Source organism: Biomphalaria glabrata, chromosome 8 (assembly GCF_947242115.1).
Source record: "Biomphalaria glabrata chromosome 8, xgBioGlab47.1, whole genome shotgun sequence".
NCBI classification, from domain to species: domain Eukaryota; kingdom Metazoa; phylum Mollusca; class Gastropoda; family Planorbidae; genus Biomphalaria; species Biomphalaria glabrata.
Window position 1 is genome coordinate 8,932,929 of NC_074718.1, and position 21,418 is coordinate 8,954,346.

At 38.4% G+C, this 21,418-nt stretch overlaps 1 protein-coding gene across 2 annotated transcripts in view; it reads left to right on the plus strand.

Moving 5' to 3' along the window:
* Nucleotides 1-6,660: 6,660 nt before the first annotated feature.
* The window catches only part of LOC106051155 (maltase 2-like), a 32,207-nt gene continuing 17,449 nt past the window's right edge, over nt 6,661-21,418 (plus strand). The window contains exons 1-4 of one of the 2 annotated variants that reach the window (XM_056039035.1): nt 6,665-6,931; nt 10,700-10,879; nt 18,941-19,098; nt 19,562-19,687. In XM_056039035.1, coding sequence (XP_055895010.1) covers nt 6,760-6,931; nt 10,700-10,879; nt 18,941-19,098; nt 19,562-19,687 — 636 coding nt within the window. In that variant the 5' untranslated portion in view covers nt 6,665-6,759. Of the gene's footprint in view, nt 6,932-10,699; nt 10,880-18,940; nt 19,099-19,561; nt 19,688-21,418 lie in introns of both variants that reach the window. The other variant, XM_056039036.1, reaches the window with a different exon arrangement.

Sequence of the window (21,418 nt, forward strand, 5' to 3'; positions counted from 1 at the left end):
CTTAGAATATATCTCTGAAAAACCAACCGTCCTGCACTAGGCACAAAAAACACACCCCTTATCATGAGTTACATTATGTTTTTCAAAACATCTCACCAAATAAAAACAACCCAAAACAACAACAGTTTTGAAACCAACAACCTGGATTGCCCCCCTTCTCCTCTACAGTAAACAGGAGACCCAGGCTGACCAGAACTCAGTCCTGACATTTCTCCCCCCTCTAATTTTTGTCTGTTTCTGGGTTCGTTTAAAACAGACAAACTTCCGATAAAGAGATTTTCCAAACGTACATATATCAACATGCAAATAAAAGTAATCTTGGTACTAAAACATAGCCTACAGTTTGTAAAAAAAAAACCCACAAAAAAAAAAGATGTATCCACATGAAATGTCAATTCTATACACAACCTGCTAGGCAATAATAATTATATGTAAACAAAAAAAATAGTCAGTGAACAAGCATATTTTCCGAAATGTAAATGTTATATACAACATACTAAGCAATTATAATTATATTTATATATATATATATATACATGTCAACATGTAAACAAAAAATATTGTGCAAACATATATTCTACCTTTTGTAGAAGGCGGTTAATTACATATCCCCAATCCTAGCAAACAAATAACTTTGAAATGAATAAATATTAAATGTCAGTTATCTGTAATCAATGTCATGTTGGTCTATTCTGTTAGTCTAGATAGAAAGTCAGCAATTACATTTAGTTTGCCCTTTAGATGTTCTACATTAAAGTTAAATGATTGTAATAATAGAGCCCAACGACAAATTCTATTATTCCCATATGTTGCGCTCTTCAAAAAGGCCAGTGGTCTATGGTCACACTGAATTGTGAATTTAGCGCCATATAAATATCTGGACAAGCGTTGCACCCCCCAAACAATGGCAAGGCATTCTCTCTCTATTACAGAATACCGTTGTTCTCTGGGCAACAGTTTTCTGCTCAAGAACTTAACAGGATGGAATATTCCTTTTACTTCCTGCAAAAGGCAACATGATATGGCTATGTCCGACGCGTCTGTTTGCACAATAAATGGTCTATTAACGTCTGGTAATTTCAGTATAGGATCCCGTGTCATGCACATTTGAATTTTTCTTAATGCCCGGTCACATTCTGGAGTCCAATTGACCCTCGTCGGTGTCCCTTTTTTTAACAATCCAGTAATTGGAAATACTATTTCCGCGAATGCTGGAATAAATCTGCTATAAAAATTAGCAATACCTAGCAAACATCGAACCTCTTTTTTCGTTTTTGGTGCTTTTATATTTAATACCTTGTCTCTGTTATTGGGTTCTGGGTATATGTTTCCTTCACCTACAATATTACCCAAGAAAGTTATTTTAGGATACGCGATTTCAAGTTTGCTTGGCTTGATAGTAAACCCATATTCTTTTAGCCTGGACAACACTTTCTCTAGTGCTATTAAGTGTGATGACCAGTCATGCCCGAATACACAAATGTCATCAAAATAAAACACAACATTTTCCAGTCCTTTAAGAATGGTCCTAATAGTCCGATTAAAAAAACTAGGAGAATTAATCAGACCAAACGGTAGATATTTAAATTGAAAGTGACCACTTGGTACCCTGAATGCAGTGTACTTCCTACTATTCTCTTCTATTGGTATTTGCCAGAAGCCTTTTGTTAGATCTATCTTTGTAAAAAATTTGGCACTATTAAGTTGTAGGAAAAGATCTTCTTGGTCTGGAATAGCCTCCGCGTCAAATTTGGTAACCGCGTTTAATTTCCGAAAATCTATGCAAGTACGTACTGTTGAATCTTTTTTCTTAACCAAAACGACAGGAAATGCATAGGGCGATTGAGACTCTTCAATAATGTCCATTTGAATCATGTTCTCTATCTCCTTGTCTAAGACATCTCTCATATGAATAGGAACTGCGTATGGCCTCAGTGTAATAGGCTTTTCTGTTGTGAGCTCAATGTTGAATGATTTAACCTTCGCTTTACCCGGTATATCAGTAATTATATCTTTATACTTCTCAACTAGCGTCTGAATCTGTTCTCTTTGGGATTCGGTTAATTCAGTATTGATACTAATATGTTCCCTGGAATTTGTACTCTCAAGAGTAGGTAACTCAGTAACTTCATCCTCTTGGTTATCATCTTCCTGGTCGGTTACAAGGGACGCTATGCACGCATGTAATAATTCTTCCCCTTGACCCCCATACAATACATGAGACGCACTTCCCGAGGGTTGTAGATCACTATTTTCCTTACCCGTACATTCCGTGTTGTTTTTTTCATGATATTTTACTAATCTGTTAACATGAAGGATTTTTACTCGATTGCCTTTCTTTATTTTTACATTAAACTTGTTAATTCTTTTTTCTACTTTATAAGGCCCCTCCCAGTGCAAGGCTAACTTATTCTGTCTCTGTGGTTTCAGTAAAAGCACAGAATCACCTGTTTGAATATCTTTTTCTTTGCTATTTCTATCATAATACCTTTTATAATTTTCCTTACGTTTTGAGCTATTATTCTGAGCTATTTGACAAGCCACAGCCAGCCTACTTTTTAGGTCTAATAAATAGTCAAACACATTCTTTATTTCTGGTTCTACCTGTTGATTAGTAAAAAGATCTTTTAGAATTGACATAGGCCCCCTGACTTTCCTTCCATACAACATTTCATAAGGGGAAATGTTAGTAGACTCATTTGGTACCTCTCTGTACGCAAACAGAAGTGCGTTTATAGCTCTATCCCAATTCTTAGGTTCTGCTTCGGCCGTCTTTCTCAGCATGCACTTCAAAGTCCCGTTAAAGCGTTCTACGCCCCCATTTGACATGGCGTGAAATGGTGTTGATTTAACAATCTTTATTTTAAAAAACTGACATATTTCTTTGTATAATTCGGATTTGAATTGAGATCCATTGTCAGAGAGTATCTGTTCCGGGAATCCTATTCTAGTAAAAATAGCACTTAGAGCTTCTATTACTACTGGTGTTGTTGTATTAGGTAGTGGTACAGCTTCCGGCCATCTTGTTGCCAAATCAACCAACGTTAAAATGAATCTATTCTTCCGATCTGTCATTTGGAGTGGTCCGATGATATCAATAGCAACTTTAGCAAATGGAGTGGAAATAATATTCATGCGCCCTAGTTCTACCTTTCCAGCTTTTCCTGGGTGTCTACCTCTTTGACAAAGGTCACAACATTTAATGTATGTTTTTATATCTTTATCTACCCCCGGCCAAAAGAAATGCGAATATACCCGATATCTGGTTCTATTTATAGACATATGTCCAGCTAAAGGTGTAGAGTGTGCTATTTCTAATATTAGTTCACGTCTATTCGTAGGGATTACAAGTTGTCGTTCTATTACCCCAGGGGTATCTTTTCTCTCAAATTCTTTGTAAAGTAGACCTTCTTCCACTATAAATGATACCAATCCCTTTTTCTTATCTTCGACCGTTCCTGCTTTCGCCTTTTCCCATAATCTAACTAACGAACTATCATTTCTTTGATCCTCTCTAAAATCACTGTCCAATTCCATCCACTTACTTAGACCAATCCTGTCATTATCTTCCGATTTGACCCTATTGTCTTCTGCTTTCGCCATGGCCCTAGTAACAGCATTCCCATATAAAAATGCTTTAGCCTGATCAACATTTCCAATAATAATATCTGCTATTGGGTCCTTGAACATGGCCGCTACAAAGACTCCTTTTAGAAATGGAGTATCAATGTCTATCCAAGCAAGTGGATACTGAAAAGTTTGTCCATCTATTAATTTTAAAGTGAAAAACCCATCTATCTTCTGACTTTCTTCTATCAAACTTTCTCGGACCCCAATTATGCTCGCCCCTGTATCTCGTAGGACAGATACCCTTCGATCTCCTAAAAATCCCTCAACTATTTTCAATCCACCAACTGATTTATCTTTATAATCTAGAAAATTATATGTATCAGTGTGACATGCAAATAATCCCACGTGTTGCCCCCTTTCTGGTAATACTCTTAGTCATTGCTGTGTTGGCCCTCTATTCTCATTTATCTTTACCCGACACCATCGAGCAATGTGTCCGCCCTTTCCACATCTATAGCATATCACTTGTGTACCCTCTGTGTTTATATTATTCGGGCGACGACTGTTAGATTGACCAGTGGCACCAAAAGCTACATATGGGATATCGTTACTAGTTACTTTGTTACTTCCCTTTACAATATGTGTGGAGCCTTTCGTGGCATCTCTAAATTGATCAATACAGTCTAAGACCTCTTGGGCTGAAGTAGGCTTTCGTAGCAAAATATCTTTCAGGGCCTCAGAAGATAGCACACTGTAAAGTCTGTCTCTCATTATAAGGTCAATTATACCGTCTACTGTCATTGGGGTTTGTGATGTTTTAAGCCAGTTGTCAAATGTCCTTTTCAAATGGACATAAAAATCTTTCATATCGTCCGTCTTTGGGGAAAGTTCATGCCACAGTGTTCGACAGGCTTCTTCTGTGAGTTGGGCTTGTTTTAGGAGCTCCCCCTTAACAAAATCATAGTCAGTGTTATGTATCAGTTTTGTTTGTATCATAAACAATTTTAGTTTTTCATTTAACTTGTGAGTGAGGACAAGTGGCCATCTTGTCTTGGGTATGTCGTTAGCAGTAGCAGTCGTTTCGAACAGTTCTAAGTAGAATAACAAGTCCTCGTTGTCTGTCATGCATTTTAGGTTTTTGTCTAACTGTTTATTCTGTTGTGGGTTGTCGTTAACTGTCATGTCTTTCTTATCCATTTCATGTTGTCTTGCTAGTTGTTTGTCCTCCATCTCTCTTATATGTCTTCTCTCCTCCGCTTCCCTTGTCAGTCTATCTGAGTCAATTTTCTGTTGGGCCTCTATAAATTTCTTTAACGTTTTGCCCTTAAACCCCAACATCTGAGCCTGGGCTACTATCTCCTCAAATGGACGAGGTATAAACTCTGACATTTTCCTAGAGCAGTGTCCTTTATTACAATATTACCTCACAAAATGATATACATACAAAAAAAATTAAAGCAAAATTAAAATAATACTAATACCTCTGTTCCTACTTATGTTGTTCAACTGGTACTCCAACAGGTTAAAGACAATTGTCCAAGGTTATCCAATAATGTGATTTCTCTTAGTCTATTTCAGGTAGATAATCCAACAGGTAATCCCAACATGGCTTTATACCTACGCGCGGTATCGGTACTTGGAATGTATCACAAAAGTTAAATTCATATAAGTATTATATCCAGCAGTAGCTTCTTCAGTATAATCCAAATAGAATGTACCACAAAAGTTAAATTCATATAAGTATGAGATCCAGCAGCAGCTTCTTCAGTATAATCTAAGGAATGAGCGTATTGGTAATCCAATTATAAGGAACGAAATTGGCCATGCATATACACTTATGTTTAGACGTACGAAGGGGTGCTACTATTACTTGCTAATAGTGAACACATTCGGCATGTTAAATCATTATTATTAGATAGTAACAGCCTAAAATACAGACGACGAGTTTCCGCTCCTTATGGACTTGAACTCTTTCATTAGTACACACTTGGAGATATGCTCTGTCTGGGTGCAGCAGATACTTCAGGTTACTGTACTCAGATATGCGCTGTCTGGGTGCAGCAGATACTTCAGGTTACTGTACTCAGAGATATGCGCTGTCTGAGTGCAGCAGATACTTCAGGTTACTGTACTCAAGAGATATGCGTTGTCTGGGTGCAGCAGATACTTCAGGTTACTGTACTCAGAGATATGCGTTGTCTGGGTGCAGCAGATACTTCAGGTTACTGTACTCAGAGATATGCGTTGTCTGGGTGCAGCAGATACTTCAGGTTACTGTACTCAGAGATATGCGTTGTCTGGGTGCAGCAGATACTTCAGGTTACTGTACTCAGAGATATGCGTTGTCTGGGTGCAGCAGATACTTCAGGTTACTGTACTCAGAGATATGCGTTGTCTGGGTGCAGCAGATACTTCAGGTTACTGTACTCAGAGATATGCGTTGTCTGGGTGCAGCAGATACTTCAGGTTACTGTACTCAGAGATATGCGTTGTCTGGGTGCAGCAGATACTTCAGGTTACTGTACTCAGAGATATGCGTTGTCTGGGTGCAGTAGATACTTCAGGTTGCAGTACTCAGAGATATGCGTTGTCTGGGTGCAGTAGATACTTCAGGTTGCAGTACTCAGAGATATATGCTGTCTGGATACAGCAGATACTTCACTGGAGATTGATGCATCCATCGCATGTAGTTGTTTTGGACAGGCCCCCAAAATGTCAAAGACTCATTTTCATGCTAATTGTACCCAAGTCCTGGACAATATCATAATGACACATACAACGATAAAATAAGATTCAGAATGCCACTTTACCGACATATAAACATCTTTAATTCCATTATTTTCACTCTCATACAGCAAAAATAGTTAGAGTCTCTACACTTAGAATATATCTCTGAAAAACCAACCGTCCTGCACTAGGCACAAAAAACACACCCCTTATCATGAGTTACATTATGTTTTTCAAAACATCTCACCAAATAAAAACAACCCAAAACAACAACAGTTTTGAAACCAACAACCTGGATTGCCCCCCTTCTCCTCTACAGTAAACAGGAGACCCAGGCTGACCAGAACTCAGTCCTGACATAGGTATTCTAGTTATTGTTTGCTCCTATCTTATCAGCTAGCGGTGCAATGTATTTAACCATTTGTTGAGCTTGAACCTTGCAGTAAAAAACATATATTCACAATGATTAGACTATGCTGTTTGGTTCTACTTGCCCTATCTGGCTGCTCCTGTTTCTTGTTTGATGACCCGGACCCAGTGGAGACCCTGCCCTGGTGGAAGACCACTATCATCTACCAGGTGTACCCGAGGTCATTTAAGGACTCGGACGGGGACGGGGTCGGGGATATTCAAGGTAAGTCAAATATTTGTTGGACCTATTCACACGTTAGGGTTTGTTCCGTGCCAAACCGGAATCGTTGTGAGAGTTAAGACTATGTCTTTGAAACTCTACGTCTATGGAAGATCCCCTACTCCGCCTGTTTGAACAATGTTCCTGCCTGAAAGGGATCCAAGCAACATGTGTTGCATCTGTTTCCAGGGCTCATATCCCCAGAAACTCGAGACTAAAAGGCGAGGCATAAGGCCGAGAATCACAGGGAAACACCGTCATTTTCATTCTCTGTACTGTCATGTTCTATTCTTGCTTGGCTCGTTAGGGGTTTCTTAAATAAGAACAATTAATACTAAATATACTCCAATCCATGAATAACAATAATAACTTTAATAGTTAATAAAGCACACAATGCCATCAACTCTCAGTAAATATTAATACACAATCACCAGTCCAGGAAGCGACCGTCCATCCTTCCTGGACCGGGAACAAGACCTCACTGTCTAACACACTCTCTCGCACATTCAAAGAAGACTAAACCATTCAGTTCATAACACGTTCAAGACTATTTACATTCATAACCTGGGCCTGGATATGACTATCATACCAGAATATCAAAGTAACATATTCACTCTCGCCCTGACATGTACCTCAGTGACCTTGCGGGTGTCCGTCTTAAAACGGCCCCTTGAGGAACGATGTATGGATTGGAACAGGACTATTCAGGCTCTCTTCCATTCCCAGCCTTTGCAATGAATTATGTTCCTTGGCACCTCTACTAAGGTTTTGTTTTAGTTACTAACTAAACTAACAACTAACTTCCAGCTCGGCTCAACTCTGACACTGAGAGATCTACATCTTAATGCTTTTCCATCCCCAACCATTGCAATGAATTAAATTCCTTGGCACCTCTACTAGGGTCTTGTTTTACTTACTAACTAAACTAACTAACTAACTAACTTCCAACTGGGCTCAACGCTGACACTGAGTGATCTACATCTTAATGCATGCAATAATAATTATTTCACTTCTATAGCGCTGTTAACAAACGTAGCGTAGGCTCAAGGCGTTATCAGAACATAACACTTATTTCAAGAGGAAACAAAGTGAAAAAGACAAATCAATTGTTGTGGAGAGGGATGAGAGGCCTTCGAAACTTTTAGGGCAATTGCCTTGGATGAGAGAATTAAAAAAAAGGGGGTAAACAGCAGATGATAGGAATATGGGAGACAGAACAACGCGGGATTTTTGTATTTCATTTCGAAAACAGTAGTTTTGGAGTGAGTTTTAGTTTGTATGTATATATATATATCTGGATCTTGTTATATAATGTGTGTTTCTTCATTTATGGCGGACTGTTCCGATCATAGCTAAATCCAAACTCTCCACTAGAAGAACCCTAGCTGTCTTACGGCAGAAGGAGACTAATGTACTATTTAGTTGATAAATTAAAAGCTAACATTTCTAAATCTCATGTGGTGCCCCAACAGACTAAGGGAAAGGCGAAGATCATCATCATCATCATCATTCCTTTGAGTTCCTCATGGAACATAGGGCCTCGACATAAACACGCCACTCTCCACGGTCTCTTGCTAGCTTTTTGATGGTGTCCCAGCTCTTCCCGGTCTTCTCTGCTTCTTCAAGTACACTGCGTCGCCATGTTCTTTTTGGTCTTCCTCTGCGTCTTGTTCCCTGGGGGTTCCACTCTATGGCCTGCCTAGCTCTGTTGCTGGTATCTTTTCTAAGGGTGTGACCAATCCATCTCCACTTCCTCTCTAAGATCTGCACTTCTATATTTTTCTGTCCACTCATCTCCCACAGTTTGGTGTTTTCTACTTTGTCATACCAGTGTATTTTTAGGATATTTCTCAGGCATCTGTTGATGAAGGTCTGTATTTTTTTTGTTGTGGCTTCAGTTGTTCTCCATGTTTCAGAACCATACAGTAGGACAGCCTTGACATTAGAATTAAAGATTCTTAGTTTAGTCTTGTTTGAGATGTAAGGAGATTTCCAGGTTGGTTTTAGCTGTGAGGCGAAGATGAACATTACTAAATAAATAGATGGATGGCTGCCTGGTCGTGCGGTTTGCACGCTGGACTGTCGTTCAGATTCATCGATGGTCCCGGGTTCAAACCCTACCCGCTCCCATCCCCCGTCGTCCTGCGGGAGGTTTGGACTAGGAAGTAAACTATCTTCAACTCTAAAGGAACATCCGAAACATATAAAACAAACAAAACATTTTTTACTATAGGCTTTGAGGGTGTTAATTAATTATATATTAAATCATTACAAATTTCTATTTTCTTAAAGGAAAATAAGAAGCAGCTTGGGCTTACACAACCTAGATGTTCTCTATATTTCTAAGACTTACCTACTTAGACTTACACACAGTTCTGGATTTACCAATAGGCAACATAGCTTAGGGACCCCACTTAAATTGCTTGAGGTCGCCCAAATATTTTTTTTTTTTTAAATTGCCTTAAATCTCAAATAGCTTAGGGCTTTATCAAGTGTAAATCCGACCCTGCTTATCTTATTTTATATGATACAGACGTTACTTCAACAAAAAAAAAAGAAGATGATTACGTCCTACGCGTCATGCATTTAACCAATGAATTAAATTCTGCCAAGTCACTGGTTTTCCTGGCTAGCTCAGGTCCTGCTTAAATCCAGCTTAAATCTTTCCGCGCCGTTCGGTGAGATCAGTCACAAGCGTTTATTTTAAAAATCCCTATTGCCAACTAAAAAATAAGCAAAACTCTTTTCGAATTTTTGGATGGCACTCTTCTGTGCTAAAAATAAGCAAACGAAATATATATTATGTGATTTAAAATTATTATATCTTCTCAATATTTCCATATTCTAATTCCTGGATACATCTGATACTTCATATATGATAAAACCCCCTTTCATGTTAATACAACTAAACCGATGTAGGCGTATTACATTTTAAAAGTAGAAAATTTAATAAACTTGAACAAACTTCCTGATTAGATAAGACTTCATGTAACTTTTATTTAAAAAATCGACATAGATTCAGCTTCAAAATTAGTAGATGTATGTAAAAACAAGAGAGATAACTAAAAACAACAACAACAAAAAAACATGTCCTTTTTGTCTCACGTCTCTCAAACTCGTCCCAACTCTTCCCCACGTGAATTATATTAATATCCATTATGACAGACCAGCTCGTAGTTTCATCAGCCTACACAACCAAGAAAAAAAAAACGCTCTGTTCCCTCGTCGTTACCTTGGAAACACATGCATACAATCCATAACACTCCTATATTTATTTTCGTATATTTAAACTTAGCTTACTCAAAGTTTTATATATGCATATATATATATGTATATATATATGTATATAAGTATGTATCTGTGGCATTTTACGTCTCGAGAGACGATCTTTTCCCTTTGCAACTTCTTGTGTGACTAAAGAGGCCAATCCTTGATACACAGCTGCGGTCACAGGTTGGGCATATGTAATTACCAGGCGCCGTTGCATTTTCACCCTTCTTTCTGTTTCTGTTGTGTGTGTATATCTATCTATCTATCTATCTATCTATCTATCTATCTATCTATCTATCTATCTATCTATCTATCTATCTATCTATCTCTCTCTCTCTCTCTCTCTATATATATATATATATATATATATATATATATATATATATATATATATATATATATATATATATATATATATATATATATATATATATACTATCACAGGCAAAAAATGATTGAAAACCCCCCCACAAAAACTGACTTTAACATTTATCTATCCAGGCATCATCTCACAGCTGAACTACTTTAAGTATCTTGGGGTGGAGACATTGTGGATCAGCCCCTTCTACAAGTCTCCCCAGAGGGACTTTGGTTACGACATATCGGATGCTCGAGATGTTGACCCATTGTTTGGTAACATTTCAGACTTCAGGAGGCTTGTAGATGAGGCCAAAAAATTGGGTGAGTTGTGCACCTATAAGGTCTATTTCTTGGTGCACCTATAACTTTAATATCATTGTGCACGTTTAGGGTCTAATTCTTTTTGGAACATAAGGTCTAATCTAATATTCACTTATAAGGTCTATGTCTTTTTGCACTTTTAATGTCTAGTTTATTGTGCACTTATTAGGTCTAACAGTATTTCAACTTCAAAGGTCTAATTATTTGTACACTTAAAAAGGTATAGCCCATTCTGCATTTATAATGTCTAATTCATTGTGCATTTATGAAGTCTAGTTTATTGTGCACTTACTAGGTATAGTTCATTATGCATTTATAATTCTCTGCACTCTTTGTTCAAGTTCATGTTCATTGTGCATTTTCAAAGTTCTAGTTTTTTTGTTTTTTTTACTTAAACAGATAACCTTGGCATGCCTGGTTTTGGGATGTTACGACCCTGTTCATATTATCAGGTTTTATTACGTGGCCTCTTTAAAAGAGGCCCCGACTTTTCCGCAAGTATGTTTGAAATAGTGCAGTGTAACCCCCCCCCCCGGCCAATTCCTGCATTCTGAGCAGCAGTAATTAATAATTTAGACGGAGGAACCAGTGCTGATCATATATTTACGGCTGATCATTTATGTACGAGGCCCCCTTTAGCTTCAATACTTTACGCACAGTTAAGTCCGGGCCTGCCAATGGAAACAAGAAGAACTATTGCTAGTCTTGTTAATTCAATGGTTTTTAAGTAGAACTTTTTCTTGTACAATTCGAAAAGTGTTCAATAGTTCTCAGTCACTATCACAAGGTTATAACGTCATCATTCTTAAAGTACACTAAATCGTTCTTATCACTTTCTTATCTTCTACGTTTACTTAGTATCGCATGTTGACATAGTATCGCACTTTCGCTTAGTATCGCACTTTCACTTAGTATCGCACGTTTACTTAGTATCGCAATTTCGCTTAGTATCGCACGTTTACTTAGTATCGCATGTTTACTTAGTATCGCAATTTCGCTTAGTATCGCACGTTTACTTAGTATCGCATGTTTACTTAGTATCGTAATTTCGCTTAGTATCGCACTTTTACTTAGTATCGCACGTTTACTTAGTATCGCACTTTCGCTTAGTATCGCACTTTCACTTAGTATCGCACTTTTACTTAGTATCGCACTTTCGCTTAGTATCGCACTTTCACTTAGTATCGCACGTTTACTTAGTATCGCAATTTCGCTTAGTATCGCACGTTTACTTAGTATCGCACGTTTACTTAGTATCGCAATTTCGCTTAGTATCGCACGTTTACTTAGTATCGCATGTTTACTTAGTATCGCAATTTCGCTTAGTATCGCACGTTTACTTAGTATCGCACGTTTACTTAGTATCGCATATTGACTTAGTATCGCACTTTCGCTTAGTATCGCACTTTCACTTAGTATCGCACGTTTACTTAGTATCGCACGTTTACTTAGTATCGCATGTTTACTTAGTATCGCAATTTCGCTTAGTATCGCCCGTTCACTTAGTTTTCGCACGTTCACTTAGTTTTCGCACATTTACTTAGTATCGCATGTTTACTTAGTATCGCACTTTCGCTTAGTATCACACGTTTACTTAGTATCGCACGTTTACTTAGTATCGTACTTTAATTGTCCTGAAAGAACACAACAACTGGATGACTTAGAGCAGGGGTTCTCAACCTGTGGGTTGTGACCCCTAGGGGGTCGATTGACCATTTGCTAGGGGTCGCCTAAGACCATTGAAAATATGGATTGGTATTGTCTATTCTTCTATTGCCGTATGTGTGTGTGAGGGGGGGGGGGTAGCGGCAGAGTGGAGGATTGTATAAAGGGGTCGCCGAGCTTAAAAGGTTGAGAATCGCTGACTTAAAGGTATTAGACGAAAAATGTTCCAACAGCAAGTTTGTGAACGGGCTAACCGCTCTATTGATTCTTGACATTCTTAGATTGTTTCTAGGTCAACCATGCCATATGCACAATTATTTTGAAACTATTTTAACTCTTTTTCATCTAAACACTCTATGGTTGATTAACATTGAAAGCATCTATATATATATAATTCTCTTTGTGGCTCAAGAGTTTGAACACCAAGTAATGGAAAGATCACTCTTTTATTTCTGCAAGTCGGACGGGCTAGAGTTACCCCACGTAATTATAGAGGCGAAAAAAAGAGGGGGGGGGGGAGAACAAGTAGTATTCACCCGTCACTAAATAGCAGGGCAGGACTTAACCATTGTGACCAAGAATTCATGGAAAGAGAACAAGTAAACTACTCTGTATTCACCCGTTACTAAATAGCAGGGCCGGACTTCGCGGGGCCCAGTTGGATAGGGATACGGATAATAAGTGAAAATTAAGAGTTTGGAATTAGAAAATATATTCGTCTATGCATTTTATTCATTCTTTACTACGTACAGAATTACTTTACGAGCCTTGCGTGTAGCAAAGTCATACAGTAAATCATAAAAATTCTATTGCTTACATAGATCACGCTCAATAGCAATAACTACCAGATTCCACAATTACATGATAATGCCGTTTTTTTTATCGCGCGTAGGATTGGCGTTTTCCATATTGTCTGACACCCCGAAATGACAATTTTTGTCTATATATTTCAGGAGATTTGTATGAGTTTTCAAAAGATTTCAATAATTTCCGGATATTTCCAAGAATTTTTCGGATATTTTGCAATTTCAGGAGATTTCCAGGAGCTCCTGGTAAATCGATAGGAAGCCTCGGGAAATCTGTTATAAGTTATAAAATGGTTTAATTTAATAATTTATACACCTAGAATTAGCGCGGATCCTATGATAGTGCGGGGCCCACTGAGGTCGCATACGTAAAATAGCGGCGTATGCTACGCCGCCGGTCGACTAGTAGTAAGTAAACAGGAGACTTGAGAATTGAATCTGCCACAGGTGAGGACAGATTGGCAACAACAACATGGCAACATGTTTCATTGACATGTTTTCATTGTTGAAGGTTACAGCTATGAAAATAATGGAAAACATGCAAAAAGATAAAGAGTTGAATGAAAGTTACAAGGAGATAAACAGACAAACATGAAGATGTCTCTATATAAACAACCAGATGGGAAAATAAACCTATAAGCAGGGCCGGATTTCCGTATGTGGAGGCTCCGGGACAAAATTTTGGTGGATGCCCCAACAATTTTTCGAAAGCTTTAATAAAGATCCACTTATGAATGATTATATCTTATATTTAAAAAAAAAGAAATAAAGTTCTTGTAAATTTAATCTCACTTTCCTTAAAAAATATTCAATATTCATTTTTAGCGGCCCCCGAAAGGGAAAAAGACGCTATTAGTTTTGTGCGAAATGTCTGTCCGTCTGTCTGTCTGTCCGTCTGTCCGTCCGTCCCGTTTAGATCTCGTAAACTAGAAGAGATATTGAAAATCCGACTTCACAATATTTTAGACCATTCAAAGTTCTGATGCAACGGCTACTTTTTTTTTCCTAAAAGCGAAAATTCTAATTTTTAAAATTAATTATGCAAGCAGTTTTTTTTATAAGAAAAGGCTAATTAGTATGCATTATATGTTAGACCTAATTTAAGACGAATAATAATCTTATAAACATCATTTTCGTGAACATTTTTTCTATATAGCGGAAATTTTTTTTTTTTTTTTTTGAGGATTCGAATATGAGATTGAGCCTTTTCTAAACAATTAACTTATTTAGTTCGAACCGAGGGTCCCGGGTTAGAATCCTGGTGAAGACTGGGATTTTCAACTTCTGAGTCTACCCAGCTCTAATGGGTACCTGACATTATTTGGGGAAAAGCAAAGGCGGTTGGTCGTTGTGTTGGCTACATGACACCCTCGTTAACCGTAGGCCACAAAAACAGATGAACTTTACATCATCTGCCCTATAGAACACAAACTAGTTAGGCCAGGTTCACATCTAACTTTACATTCACTTTCACGTATCCTTTGATCTGCGGGACGGTAGGGGCACTACACAAGATCTGTTAACCTTCTTTCTCCATTCTTATCTCTCATTTGTCTTTGATATAATTTCATTCGGATTTTCTTTCTGAAAATATTGAAGCCTACCTGGGTGGACCACTGGTCGTGCGGTTTGCGCGCTGGACTGTCGTTTGGATTTATCGACGATCGAAGGTTCAAACCCTGCCTGCTCCCATCCCCCGTCGTCCTGCGGGAGGTTTGGACTAGGAAGTAAACTATCTTCAACTCTGAAGGATTATCCGAATTATGTAAAACATTTTACTTCGGGGGCCGATTTTGACCACACAAACTGTCTTTTGTAACCTTGTTTAGTTTTAAAAAGTTGATATTTTTGAGGTTTGTGAAGGGTAAGGCTCTTGGTAGAAGCACTGTCGTAAATCCGGAGCTGTATTTACTTATTCCGAGCATGCTAGAAGCGTACAATTCTTCATCATGACATTTTTGCAAGCCGTAAAAATGCCGAAAAAAAAATGTTAGAAAAGAAAAAATTAAGTTTCTAACCTGACAAAATTTAAATATATATTTATCTCTTTTGTGGAGGCCCCTTTCTTGTGTAATCACCGGGCCTGTAGCCCCACTTGCCTTCCGATAAATGATTATATGAACAGATGGAAAGATGGGCCATATATATAGACGTGCCATAGCCGCCATATATACAGACAGATGGAAAGATGGGCCATATATACAGACAGATGGAAAAATGGGCCATATATACAGACGGGCCATATATACAGACAGATGGAAAGATGGGCCATATATACAGACAGATAGAAAGATGGGCCATATATACAGACAGATGGAAAGATGGGCCTTATATACAGACAGATGGAAAGATGGGCCATATATACAGATAGATGGAAAGATGGGCCATATATACAGACAGATGGAAAGATGGGCCATATATACAGACAGATAGAAAGATGGGCCATATATACAGACAGATGGAAAGATGGGCCTTATATACAGACAGATGGAAAGATGGGCCATATATACAGATAGATGGAAAGATGGGCCATATATACAGACAGATGGAAAGATGGGCCATATATACAGACAGATGGAAAGATAGGTCTATATGAACAGAAAGATGTAAAAAATAGCCCTATAAAAACAGACTAATGGAAAAATAGGTGTATATGAACAGACAGATGGAAAGATAGGCCTATTGAAACAGACACAAAACGAGAGTGAAACTGCATCTATTTGAATCAATCGTCTAATTAGGAGGTGCGGTGGCTGAGTGATAAGGCGCTTGGCTTGGTAGAGGATCCCCGGTTCGAACCTTGGTGAAGACTAGTTTTTTTTTTTTAATTTCTGGCTCTTTAACCCCTCTTAGTCTACGTATCTCTTATGAGTACTTGACATTAGTAGCGGAAAAGCATAGGTCGTTGTGCTGGCCACATGGTATCCTCGTAAACCGTGGACCAGAGGAACAGAAGACATTTACATCATCTGCCTTATAGACCGCATGGTCTGAAAGGGGAACTTTTTCCATTAATTATGTCATTAGTCCCTGGACTAACAATAATAAATGTGTGTGATTGGAAACATTTTGTTTGTTTTTGTTTACCGCAACCTTCATGCTTATATTATAATCAGTGAGCTATGGTCCTATTGTTTTTTAAGACTAGGTGGGGAAGATTGTATCAAGGAGAAGGTTTCTGTGCTGCCCTTTTTAAAAGTGATTTGTTTTTTAAAGTTGCTCGATAAAGAAAAATTGAACTCACATCTTCACGATAGAAGGCTGACGCGTTTAACACTGAGCCATTCAAGAACATTTAAAAAAAAAAAGGTTTTATAGTCTATTCTTAGCTTAACATTTTTAGCGAGCGATGTAACGCTCTACATAAGGCTTATCTCCCCTTAGCTTAGTACATTTTCTATCCAAAACAAAATAAATTAATTACAACTAATTGATTAATAAATTGGTTAATGTTTTTTTTTATTGATTCATATGACGTCATCGACACTGAATAAATTGTGCAAAGTTTCAGCTTGATCAGAAACTGGAAGCTGGGAGAACTAACGTGTAAAAAGAGTCCACCCAGACAGACAAACGGAGTGAGTAAATACAAGCTTTGTAAAAAAAAAAAAAAGACTGCCGGATACAGACATTCTCATGAGCGATAGAGACCGGCCTAAAGATAAATACATATCTCTTGCTAGTGAGAGAAACAAAGACGGTGTATACTTTCCAGATACTGAGTCATCCATATTGTACGAAAACGTCCATCTCTCAGTTTTCTATTATTATGGCAAGCCACAAGAGCCATGTATTTTTTTTTTTTTGTTTCGCCAACTGTTAGATCCTGGAAAAAAGTAAAACATATCTATTGATCGACTCCCAGTTGATTCATCTGGTCAAGCCACACTGGCCGATCAAGAGGCACTCATGACTTGTAGCTCAATAAATCATCTTCACCAGAAGCCGTTACTGTTCTAGTAGCCTTGACCCACTTCTGTCACCCGCCTAATACGAAGCACCATTGACCAATCGTTTCATGGTCTCGAGCCCATTATGTAAACATCATTATTAGGTCAGCCGACAGCCAAAAATGGCATTGGTTCCATATTTATGCCTTCACTTTTGGTCACCGTGAGATTTTTACGATAAAGTTGACACTTAAGTCGAATCACTAGGGAAACTGGAAGAGACCGATAACATCAGGGCCGGCCTTAGGCATAGGCAAACTAGGCAGCCACCTAGGGCCTCCGATTGGTGTGGGTCTCGCACAGAACAAAGAAATTATTTTTAGTGAAATAATTACGAAACATGGATCGAATCTCAAGTATGGCAGATCTAAGTCTTTATTATGATTTGATGTTTATTTGCCAATAATTAGATCTACATGTTAGACTACAAATGTTAGAAGGCCATTGTTTAGATCTACTTGTTAGACTGCATATGTTAGAAGACCATTGTTTAGATCTAGGCCTATACTTGTTAGACTACAAATGTCAGAAGACCTATGTTTAGATCTAGGCCTATACTTGTTAGACTACAAATGTCAGAAGACCTATGTTTAGATCTAGGCCTATACTTGTTAGACTACAAATGTTAGAAGGCCATTAATGTTTCTTCTTTCTGGTGAAATGTCGAATCGAAACGTTATTTCTAGTCTGAGGATCATGAATCGTCCATGAAGCACATACGTGCTTTATAATTTAACTTACTTGTTGAATTCGATTTAGAAACATTATGGTTAATAATTCATTGCGTAGTTTTCGATTTTTTTTTTCGAGTTGATTTAGTGCCACCCCATTCGCTTCGTCTAACCAGAGGGCTTCCTTATTCGCTTCGCCTTGGACCTCCAATAACCTAAGGCCTGCCCTGGTGGTATCGGTGTAGCAAATATGGCGCGAAGGGTCATGATTGAACCCGGCCTTATGATCTTTAAGGTACCTAATTTAACATTTGGGTATCTAAGAGCAGACTCAGCATCCATTTTCGTGAGCCTGAACCCACGGATACCTCGCTACATCATTGATCTAGGATGGGTAGGGAAGTCGGCGTTACAAGAGTTGATCAGGGTTGACCGCCCAAACAAAGCATCAAGAGTGTGTTGCATTGGTAAAAAAAAAAAAACCAAGTTAAAATACAATACGAACAGATGTACCCCACATTCCCGCCACTCTAAAAAAAAAATACACCATGAGCCGGTAGTGTTGCAGATCTGCCTTCACATCATCCATCCATCGCATTCGGGGTCTGCCTTTGGATCGCCTGCCTTTTGGTTCTTGCCTATATACAATTTCGCTCCTCTGTTATGTGACGTTCTTTCAAGGTGACCTGCTCAACGTAGTCTGTTATTTTGAATATATATACCCCCCCCTCCCCCCCAAAAAAAACAAAAAAAAAACGGAAGAACTTAGAAGCTTTTGATTCAGCAAAATTCCTTTATTCTGTACACCGGTAGCACCACAATGTTGGCTATTTATAGTTTCATTCTCAATAGACCAGAATCTCTGAATCTCTAATATGAAAGTAGCGCAGGAATTTCATATTTACGTAACACCGGCCTTTTAGAAATACATTAAATTTGGTACACTTTTCCGGATGGCTCTATGCACAGGTCTCCGCATCCTGATGGACTTTGTTCCTAACCATACAAGTGACCAACACGACTGGTTTCAGAAGAGTCTCCGGAAGGAGGGCAAGTATACCGACTTCTATGTCTGGGCCGATGGGAAGTTACTGGACAACGGGACTCTCATTCGTCCTAATAACTGGGTAAGTTAAGGGAGACCACCTATTAAGTCTAACAAAAATGAATATAGTAGGATAGCCTCCCTTTAGTATAGTTGTGTCATCTTCTATTGATTTACTAGGAAAACATTCCGTTGATATGTAATAATAGTATTCCTAGGATGATAAATTCTTATAATGATAAGTATTCTAGGTCAATCTAGGATAACTTCTCCTTAATATAGTAGGATAACCCTTCATCCTCCTTTAATAAAGTAGGATAACTTTCCTTTTATATTTAGGATAACTTTTTGTTTTAATAATAACTAACAGTAAAAAAAATTTATAAGTCAATGTCATTTATGTTCCGGCTGCTCGATACTAGCACCTCAGTTTTCTTGATAGCCTAAACCTTGTTGATATTTTAAGTGGTAAGGGAAATTAGCATCAGTGAGACCAAGATAGGTCGTCGAATGAAATGTAAGAGTTGCGTTTATCTTTGTTACAGTTGGGGATATTTGGAGGAACCGTTTGGACCTGGGTGCCAGAACGTCAGCAGTACTATCTCCATCAGTTTACTCCGTACCAGCCTGACCTGAATTTTAGGAACCCTGACGTCAGAGAGGAAGTGATGGTGAGTAAATAATTCTTTATACAATATCCCAGGAGAGTCTTAGTGAGTCATTAGTTTGACTAAACTAGATCCAAAGTCACAGTGGCATAGCGAGGGTTGCAGGCTTAGTCAAATACAAACTCAACAAAACTATATTTTAAAACAAAACTTCCTACATTCATATGTAGTGGAGTGGATACTTTTTCAGGCCACACCGGCCGACCCGATATCCACGTGACCCTTCCCCCTAGATGGCACCTTGTGTCCGCGCATAAAAAGGCAGACCAACGTGGGCACTGCCCATTCGACCGGCATCTCTATTCGCTGTAGTGTCCGTATGTTACTGGACCTACGTCGTCTCCACTCCCTGTTTGTGCCTGGTTCTACACCCTGTGTTTATGTACGGCTGCAGTGTGTAATAAAGAGAATGAAATCGGCCTACGAGTTCCTTTCATCATTTAGAATTTAGTTGTCTGTGCCAAACCCACCACAAATAATTAGACAAAATTAAGATTAACTATCATCTAGTCTTAATATTAAGCATCATCTAGTCTTAAGATTAACTATCATATGTAGTCTTTAGATTAGGTATCATCTAGCCTTAAGATCAAGTATCATCTAGTCTTAAGATTAAGTATCATCTAGTCTTAAGATTAACTATCATATGTAGTCTTTAGATTAGGTATCATCTAGCCTTAAGATTAAGTATCATCTAGTCTTAAGATTAACTATCATATGTAGTCTTAAGATTAAGTATCATATAGTCTTGAGATTAAGTATCATATAGTCTTGAGATTAAGTATCATGTAGTCTTAAGATTAACTATCATATGTAGTCTTAAGATTAAGTATCATATAGTCTTGAGATTAAGTATCATATAGTCTTAAGATTAAGTATCATATAGTCTTGAGATTAAGTATCATATAGTCTTAAGATTAAGTATCATATAGTCTTGAGATTAAGTATCATGTAGTCGATCAGGAATTTACCTACTTGGGTTCAACAATTGTCAGTAACCTAGACTTAGACATCGAGCTGACAAAAAGGATAGGAAAAGCTACCACAGCATTGGCAAAACTCTCCAAGCGCGTCTGGGAAAATGGTAAATTGACCACAGCGACAAAAATCCTAGTCTACAACGCCTGTGTTGTGAGCACTCTCCTTTATGGCAGTGAAAGCTGGTCAACATACATGTACCAAGAGCACAGATTGAATAGTTTCCACTTGCGCTGCCTGAGACGCATAATGGGCATCTCTTGGAGGGACCATGTCTCCAATCAGGAAGTTTTGAGATTGGCCAATATGAACAGCATGTATGCTCTCCTGACACAAAGGAGATTACGCTGGCTCGGACATGTCACCCGCATGCCAGATGGTAGAATCCCGAAAGATATCTTATATGCTGAGCTTGTGGAAGGAGTCAGACCCAAGGGCCGCCCAAGACTAACATATAGAGATGTCTGCAAGCGAGACATGAGAGCCTCAGGCATCAGTGAAAGTATGTGGGAAAACATAGCCAAAGACCGGAGTGCATGGAGACAGACTGTGCGTGCTGGGACAACCCTTGCTGAGAACAAAAGAATTGAAGCGGCTTTAATCAAGAGGGAAAAAAAGAAAGCTGCCCTGTCTGCTAGCCCTAAATCAGAGGCATACAAATGTACGAATTGTGGCAAAGTCTGCCGTTCTAGAATTGGCTTGATTAGCCACACCAGATTCTGCCCCGTCTCAAGATTAAGCCAAAACCAGTGACTC